This window comes from Amyelois transitella, chromosome 12 (genome assembly GCF_032362555.1).
Source record: "Amyelois transitella isolate CPQ chromosome 12, ilAmyTran1.1, whole genome shotgun sequence".
NCBI classification, from domain to species: Eukaryota; Metazoa; Arthropoda; class Insecta; order Lepidoptera; family Pyralidae; genus Amyelois; species Amyelois transitella.
In genome coordinates this window covers 3990059-3999901 of record NC_083515.1, presented here as the reverse complement: position 1 = coordinate 3999901, position 9843 = coordinate 3990059, and the positions used below count along the sequence as shown (strand labels likewise).

Genomic DNA, 9843 nt, shown 5'->3' with positions numbered 1-9843 from the left:
TACGAACTAAACAAACAATCATGTGGTTTACACAAAATAAATTAAGAATTGATTATAAAAAGGCAAGTCTGGTTTAATTTAAATAAATTTTGCATGTGTTTGTAACAGTTGGTTGGATTGTTTTATTGGCGAGTTGCCAAAAGCCCAATTCACATAAAGATGGTACTCTTTTGTGCAGTATGTACGCTAATGTTGGCCTTTGAAGTTGAAGTTAAAATTTTGAAGTACTCACGTGACTAATTCGTCTGTTCATTATATACATAGCTAAACAATAAATAATTTGGTAATGTAAAACTTTTAGTTTTAAAACTGAAGTAGGTAGGTATTTTTATAATCTCGAATCCTCTAGACCAATTCGTTTCTAGTCGGTACTGATACCAAATTAAGGCAACTGGATGTGTAACCTTGATCCAATATAGATAAGGCTCTCTCGCAAAGGTGGAAGGGATCAGACGGGAGTCACTTCATGTAACCAAACTTACCCGATCAAGGGTAGTGGTTACAGACTGCTTAGGGAGAGGAAGCAGTAGGGACTTGGAGAACGATGATAGCCCCTGAACCTATTTTTTGTGATGATATAATAGGTAATAGGTAGGTACCTATTATTACAGGTTCAATTAAGATACATCAATAATTGAAATCCATTTAGCAACCAAAAAATAGTGTCTACATTTAAACTTTCACATAAGAAGAAAATAGCAGGTAAATTAGTGAAGAAGATTTAAATCGTTGACTTTACTATCAATATGTAGCTGCATATAAATTAAGTTTCGGAATCAAATAATGGAAACACTAAACTTTGTGCGTTGCAATCAAATTCAGTTCCAGGAATCGATTCGGGTCGATGGTACAGATTCGAGATCTATCGGTTATCAATTCAGCGAAGGTCGTCGATCGGTGCGTCTGGACAGCGTGTCGGCGGTTGTTTATCTCCCTGGTTAGGCTTCCAGCACACTATTATTCATTTTAAAGTTAAACGTACCACTTTCCGCCATACTGAATTGTTAATTATGAATACCTTTTAAACACGTTTCCATTGTTGTATGATCACCTATATCCCTTGTAGGGTAGACAGAACCAACAGTCTTGAAAAGTCTGATAGGCCACGTTCAGCTATTTGGCTTTATGATAGAATTGAGATTCAAATAGTGACAGGTTGCTAGCCCATCGCCTAAAAGAGGTTCCAAGTTTGTAAGCCTATCCTTTAGTCGCCTTTTACGACATCCATGGGAAAGAGATGGAGTACCTAGTCCAATTCTTTTTTGTATTGGTGCCGGGAACCACACGGAAAAAATACTTCAGAACCTAATATTCAGTTTCTCTTTTATCCACGTTTTGTTAGTATTTTTCATCCTCCTGGTGATTATCCCGGTTACGAGTACATCTTCACCTCTCTGAATTGAGCAAGGCAGATTTTCACGCCAAGTGAAAACTGCCTCCCACCCATGTTGGATCATGGTAAAAGCAGCACTGAATCAATCTGCCGAATGTGCCTATAGTCGGTTTTGATAGTATATGAATATGTACAACTTTATAAGTAGGTATTTATATTTAGAACTTTTTCACTTTGTCCAGCCCAATTAGCCGAGATCCAATAAAGAGGTAATTATCCGCAACCAAACGAATTTACTAATACAATATCAACATCCTTATTAATGATACAATAAAAAGATTTGTAGTTTTGTATGTTTGTAATGAATAAACTACTGGACTGATTTTCACTAATAGCACAGATATAGAATACACCTACGGAAGTTATATAAGCTCTTTTTTTCACGGGAGCGAAGCGTCGCGCGCAACTACATAGTTTATTCATAAACTTGCTGTCAGGCTTCTCGCTACAAACGTGTTCTCTTCTACTGACAGGCTTTTCGTATTACTGCAATTTTGCTTCTGAAAAAGAAAAGGAGCCGATATGAAGTAAGAACAGAATATTTCAATTTCTATCACCACTGAATTATACTAACCTTTTATTCTCTTTTTTCCAACCTTTCTTGACGCTTGATTTTCCAGTAGAAAAATCTGTTATGTACGTTAGTATTTATTCAGATAGATCTACAATAAAATACAAAGCATTCATAATGTAGTTTGACGAACAGTATAAAATACGCAAAAAGTATAATGTACTTTACATGGGTAGGTAATAAAACATACAATAACAACGATATCATTCGTTTGGACGTAGTACACATGCTCATGTGCGTCAGAGCATGTTGGAAGGAAATCTTCCATACTATGTAGCCATTTAGATTGGTTTGCTAGTAGATATAGTACTGAAGAATTGGCAAAATGCCGGAACGAATAAACTCTTAATTTCTGCTACTTGCGTCTACAAACTGAGAGGTACAATATGAATTTTTCACAGAAGAAGAAATATAAAATTGGATCCTACTAAAATTTTTAATTGGAAAGTTCGTAAGGATGTGTCGACGTTTATAACTCATTCATTGAACGGACTTTTATGAAACTCTGCAATTAATACAGGTTAGATATTGAAATAACATTGAAATCTAGAGATATTTTTAGGCAGACTAAGTCGCGGGTTACTTTTAACGGAACGTAAATTAAAAGAACTTCACGTCACGTTTTGCGCGAGCAGAATATTGCGGCATAATCTTGATATCATAAATCTCACTCACTCATGATTAATTAATTTAGCCTATAATAAAAAACTTAACACACACTTTTGAACTATTAAAATATTACAGTTTAAAGCACAGAATACAGCATTTATTCAAAAAAAAGGAAAAATGAAACAATTGTTTCAATAGACGAAACCTTTTTACACTGTCTCTTTATCTTCCGCATATTTTCATCATAAATTCATAAAAGAAATATCGTTGGACAGGACAGTTTCATCTTTTTCTTTTAAAGGTAGAAAAACATCGGGCTGACATTCACGAATGGAAAGGTGTCAAATGCGAGTAGAAAATATGTTAACGTTTACAAAGTACAAGGAAATCTGAAGAAAACGTTACTTTGGTAATCCAAGCGTGCTATAATGATAGCGTGGGCGGACCAAAATGGACATTGTGTGAAAAATGATAATGTCAAAAGAAATAAAAAAATACTTTTGGGATGGAAGGATGTAGTAGATATCTTCTTGTAAACTTTAGCCGATACATATGAAAATACTTACAATTGTTTAATGCATATGACTCATAGAAATATAAATAATATTTGTCGTCGTCGTAAAGGTGTTCGCTGCGTAGGTACTTATACTTCGCGAACACTTTTATATTTCATGAAATTGTGAATATCTCAAAAATTACTTGACCAATTTTGATACCCTAGGAACTTAAAAAAATTATTGACATATGCTACAAAACATTAAAATTTCAAAATCTGACTTACAAACATACTCGTACATAAAAAAATGTTCAAATTGGCTCAAGAAATTTGAATTTAGGTATTATTATATGCACTAAGAGAATATATCCCGAAATTCCCATGGGAACAGAAATGAGTCGGATTGGTCTATAATGTAGACTGTGCCGCGGGCGTACTCTATTTTCAGCTAAATAGTAATCAATTTATAATCTACAAACCTCTAACTACTTGTATCTCAATTCTATCAAAGCCATACAACTGAAATTTATATTCTTTTTGGCGGTCTAAGCACAAATCGTGGCTTATCTCAGGGAAAATGTGTCTATGGTCATTGTTTGACTCCGGAACACGGATAGTTGGCAGAGGTGCATACGATGCATTGAAATGTCTAGAATGTTATGTATTCGACTCGGATTTAAGCTACAAGTATACATACTGTTTGGTATGCATGGATATTATTTCGAAAAATATCCTATGTTTACTGTTTAACATTGAATTTCAGCAGCAGGCAGCAACGTAATTTTGTTCGATTCTTAGCTGTACAGGAATTTCCACAAATACTACTTTGATTTACTTATACATCTTGGCATGTTCCAAGATGAGAGCCTATGGGGTCATTTTTTTCCCTTTCCACTTTATGTGGTCCACTGCGGCTTCAGTTAGGTATAAGACCATTGGCACATAGGTATATCATATATGGCGACGGCAACAGCTTGCCGTAATTAAAAGAAGAGAACAGCGTATCTCTTCTCTTAATTTCCAAATATATACTACTCGTATACTAGACGTACTGTAGATACGTCCCTCTAGTCAACACACGTACGTAGTAATAACATGAAGACTGTAAATAAATACTTCGGCGGTATAAATAAATAGGAAGATACTCCCAAACATCTTTATTTGGGTCAAGATCATGTCCTCCGAAATGCGCAGTGTTATATTTCACACAAATTGACTCTTCAATATTCGTATTTTGATAAACGAGAATCAATTGGAACAGAATCTGTTTGTGTATTGACTTTGGGCTTTCCGGAGGTGATTTTTACGAAAACAAGAAAATTAATGGAAAAACACGGTAAAGCTTTCGAAGACGCAATTCCAGAATATATATTTTCCGCTATTTTCAGTAGCTGACGAATATTTTAATTACAAGACGCAATTATTGTGCTCTACCCTGTGTGTGTGTTCGATTGGTGAAATTTACTTTAAAAAAATATATATTTAATAATAGTTATGACGTATTGAATAAACTTTTAGAATTTCTGAAAATAAAAATACTATACTTCAAATATTCTACCACAAACCACACTCGCAGTTGGCAGCGAGACGGCCATAGCATAAATATCGCCTTTAAATTCACCTCTCGATTCCACCAGATATTTATTACGACCGCTAGGTGGAGGTAAACGATCTTTGTTTTACTCACAAATATGCCAAAATGGGGGCAATGTGTTCAGAGTGAATGTTTCGGTCTATCTTTTGTAAATTTGTCAGACGATGGCGCCTGTAATAGCACTAGTTAGGTAAATGAGCCTGGCTGGCATTTCGCTTTGAGGCGTGGTTTCATTTATCTGTTTTACGTTAACGTTATCTTTCCATCTTCGACTCAGTGTGGGAATGTATTTGATAACATACATAATAAACATGTCTGTATCCTTTGTTAGGCAGAGCCAATAATCTCGAAAAGATTGAAAATTTATTTCTATCTACATACTCGTATATGATGGCAAAATAGACTATGCATGCACATATTGAATCAGATTTCAACTGGGTTAGACGGTGGTCTGCTTTCTATAACATACTCCCAATAGAAGACGAAGATTTATCGATAATTTCACTCGATTTGTCCTTATGAATTAGCTCTTCGCTCAAGTTGCGCTACCGAGAAATTTTTCAAAAATATTATTTTAACAAATAAATCCAAAAATTACGAAACCGATTGTGAACACATTTGGGACATAGATAGACAGGAGTAATCAAGAGAAATTAAAGCTACTTTCTTTCGGAGCGAAACCTCGCGTTATCTATGTTTCTTTTAACATTACCAAACAACATCATTGTTATTTTTCTATTCATATGTATGTACATATATATATATAGTCACGTCTATATCCATCGCGGGAAAACATATTATTATTACATTTATTTTATTACATAGTATTATTATTCTTAAACAAAATAAAAGCTAAACACCTAACACTGTATGTGACTTCAGAAAGATCAAGTTATGAAATAAAAATGCAACGTTGTTCTGTTTCAATCACTCTTTAACTTACTCTGTAACTTTTGATATTTCAATAAACGTGCCTCACATTTCTATTGTCTTACAAACGTATCATTACAGATTTCCATCTTTCGTCAAATCACACTTTACATCGAATTAGGTTGTATAAAGAGCGTGTGATTCCATTATACAATATAACTTTGTCTTGCATATAATGGAACTTTTGGCGACACAGATTTGGTAAGATAAAGCAGTAAGTTATTGTCTAGCAACGCAACGCCTACCTGCTAGACTTGAAAAATTTGAAGTTATGGTGTTCATGAACAAGAGACGTCCATCGTTCTCTTTCTGTATTTTTGGTTAAAACTTCATGTATAAAACGAGATCTAAAGTAAAGACATATATGTAGTTGTTAATGCTTTTCTGCTTGCTTCTTGCTTTCGTCAGTCATTTACTATTTTGCTATATCAGAATTTTTATATAAGTACATAGCTTCTTCTTAAAAGTTTACGTATTTTTCTAAATAATAAAATGCTTAATGATGTATGTCATTGTCATTGAAAATGCTGTACTTATTTTATGATCGTGTTTAGCCATTAGTCGCTTCCCGCTTGTCCCTGTTTATTTTTTCACTTTTTCAAAGGGCGAGGAAATAAGTACAAGCCGGGAACTTTATTTATTCTTCAGGTGATTTTTAGGAAGTTCTTTAAAATATTTATACCTTAAATTCAAATGCAAAGCCACGGGTTAAATTTAGTAGGTACAAAATATTTATCACTGTTAGCATGGTTTACATCCTCACCTTGTGTGCAGAGTCAGGGGGCGGAGCGCTGCGGGGCGTCTCAGTACCCTGCAAGGAAAATATGTGTGGCCAAGATGTAGAAGGAAGCGTTTTACGACAAAACTGAAATGTTATGTACTAATATGTATTTGTTTTAAATTTCTGTATTTTTCTGTTTGTAAAGTAATTAACCCTCATCAAAATAGATGATACCGATTATTATTATTTTAATTATCAAGGAGAGTAGGTACGGGAAATGGGTATGGGAACTTTGATTAAATTGGGGACGTCCTGGCGAATTAACGGAAAACTTTTATAAAGAGAGTTATGAATGTGGATGGAGGCGGAAAGATCTCTGTCTACCCCTACGAACTTACTTGTCCAAACTTTCATTCGATGTGCGTAAAGTAACAGTTCCGCTTTACTTTGCACCAGCTCCCATCTAAACAGATCAACAATACGAGCAAGGTGAAGCAACCTCCGAAAGGGCAGACTATGCCGATATAAAACCACTACATCCCTGCTTTCTGTACGTATTCCATCGGCGGCGCCGGTTATCAAACGATCTGAAGACTTGTTCCACTGCACCATTATGTCGAAACTGGTAAGGAACTGAACAGCCATTGTTTCACCTCCTGGTATTGTGAATTGCTGATAGCTGCGCTAAATTTTGACTTCCTTTTGTAAAAAAACAAAAAAAAGGATACCACTTATATTTTATAGATATCCTTTAATTTAGTTGCCCTTATCTACAATACAATTTATTCATATTATTATTTTATCGTTCCAGTATTACTGAAAATGCTTTTACTTTTCTCAGATACTCATTTGTTTCACCGCCATTATGTCACTGACATCAGCCGGCCGCCTGGATCATCTCGCGCCAGGATACAGCGGCGCCAGCGCAGGCGCTTTCAGCGGACCTCCTTCTAATTATGAAAACGTTAATAATGGAGATGGCACATACCGTTTCAGGTTAGACTATTGAAATGAATTTAATTTTTTAACATTATTATTATTTTTAGTTTCATATATCATCATACTAGACCTATACGTACTCTGTAATTACAAAAAATATTCTATTCTTGTTATCACCAAAATTAGCTTTCTAAGGTTTGTTTTTGCGTGAGTTCAGGAAATACAAACTTCATAGGTTGGTTTTTGTAAGATATTTATTTATTTATTTAAACTTTATCGAACCGAAATAATGAACCATAGGTGGACTTAATGCCATAAGGTATTCTCTACCAGACATTGTCAGTTTTAAGAATAAAGAATAAACGAATACGTACCAACTTGGGATTCTATTAGGTGATATGGTAGCAACTGACACAGTTCAAATCTCAATATCTTTCTACCCCTTAAGGAAAAAGACGTGATGTTTGTGTATGAAACATACTTTTAAGTATACAATGTTTTCCAGTTACGACACTCCAACTGGTATCTCAGCACGCGAGAGTGGAGCCCCTAGAGCCCAGGGTCCCGAAGGCCCAGCGGTGACAGCTGAGGGCGGATTCTCGTACCGCGCCCCCGACGGCCAGCAGATCTCACTCTCCTACACGGCGGACGAGAACGGCTTCCACCCCACAGGCTCCCACATCCCCACTCCACCCCCCATCCCTGAGGCCATCCTCAGATCTTTAGAGTACAACAGGCAGCATCCATCTTCGTAAGTAGTTAAATTTTTGCAACTGCAAACTTTAATACGTTAAAATAAACGTTAAATTTTTTTTTCTTTGTGTCAACGTTCGTGAATAGGCTAAGATATGCTTTTCGAATCTTGGAGGGCTATTCACAAACGTTGTTATAACCTGACCCCCGATGGTCTTCAAAACAAAGAATAATTCTGTTTACGTCGGAATCACGTCCACATCCTTTCGGGGTAGACAGGGCCAACATTTTTAAAAAGACTGAAAGGCGAAATTCGGTTGAATAGTTACAGGTTGCTAGCCCATCGCCTACAGGGAACGTCCCAAGTTTTTTAGTCATTCCCTTAGTCACCATTAACGACATCCATGAGTGAGATATGGAGTGCTTCTATTCTAAAGTGCCTGCAACTACGTGTAGGTACCTATTTAATTTCTTTCATTGTATATTTATTGTATGCTTAATTCATTATTCTTTAATTTTTTTTATTACAGAGATGATGGTGCCTATAACGGAGGTCGTAACAATGCTTATCGCTACTGAAGTCACTTATATATGCCCAAGCGCTTACCTCATAATAGGACTGTGATATCGATGGATCATTCATAATTTATTATTTATTTATCTTTGTGCAACTTACAAATAAATGTGATTGAATTGTTAGATACGTATTTCATTTTTATTTTTTAAACAACATATCTGCCGTGTACATGGTATCAAAGGTACTTTTAAACTGCTTTTTTAATTGTTACTGGGACAATATTTGATGATCTTCAGGGTCGGGCAAACAACATGATTCAGACATAGGAACCTGTTCCTATGAAAGAGTAGGGAACTGAGTTAGATACAATGAGAAAAAAAAAACTTTATTATGCCACTAACACAAAATATATAGCCAACAGTCTCGAAAAGACCACATTCAGCTGTACGGCTTCATGATGTAATTTTTTATTTTTTTATTTTATTTTATTAAAGAAACCAACAGCGTATACATTAAATATTAATACAATATTAATCTTATGCTATTATAAGGCCAATGACAGGTTTCTCTTACTATTACTGTAATAAAGTCAATAGTTACTGATGAATAAAGTACTTATCGCTTAATCAAGACGCAAATATGTTTTAAGTCTCTAATTTTAGGTGTGAATAAAAAAGTTAAATTTAACCGAATTAGAATGGCAATCGGTGGAATGAGTGGTTTGAAGTGCTTAGATTAACAAATACTCATAAAAATTTAATGGAGTGGAATTGAGAGAGTTAATTGAGATTCAAATAGTCACAGGCTGCTAGCCCATTGCCTACAAAAGGAATTCCAAGTTTATAAGCCTATCCCTTAGCCACCGTTTACGACATTCATGCGAGAGATATAGTGTTTCTTTTCTGAAGTGTCGGTAACCACATGGCAAACATCATAATTACACAAAACCATACATGTACAAAAAAAGTAAATATGTGTTTGAAATTCTTCAGCGTTAAAGTCAATGTTTCATCATACATGTCTCCATTTGAACTTGAAGCCCTGAATTAAACCACAACATACATACATATGGTCACGTCTATATCCCTTGCGGGGTAGACAGAGCCACCAGTCTTGAAAGACTGAATGGCCACGTTCAGCTATTTGGCTTAATTATAGAATTGAGATTCAACTAGTGACAGGTTGCTGGCCTAAAAATGAATCCGAAGTTTGTAAGCCTATCCCTTAGTCGCCTTTTACGAAATTCATGGGAAAGAGATGAAGTGGTCCTATTCTTTTTTGTATTGGTGCCGGGAACCACACGGCATTAAACCATAACATGGAAAGAAAAAAAATGCATGCATATGACTAACACGCAATATTAAGTGAGAGTTAAAAGTT

At 35.3% G+C, this 9843-nt stretch overlaps 1 protein-coding gene across 1 annotated transcript; it reads left to right on the top strand.

Moving 5' to 3' along the window:
• The first annotated feature begins 6865 nt into the window (after window positions 1-6865).
• Window positions 6866-8008, top strand: LOC106142709 (pupal cuticle protein 20-like). Its single transcript, XM_013344580.2, has 3 exons — window positions 6866-6939; window positions 7156-7310; window positions 7759-8008. The coding sequence occupies exons 1-3, from the start codon at window positions 6928-6930 to the stop codon at window positions 8006-8008; spliced, it is 417 nt and encodes a 138-aa protein (XP_013200034.2). The 5' UTR covers window positions 6866-6927.
• Window positions 8009-9843: the final 1835 nt, after the last annotated feature.

Bases quoted from the DNA above. Each gene is read 5' to 3' on its own strand.
- LOC106142709 (XM_013344580.2), top strand. The intron at 7,311-7,758 runs GTTAGACTATTG...AATGTTTTCCAG, and splicing joins GATGGCACATACCGTTTCAG to TTACGACACTCCAACTGGTA.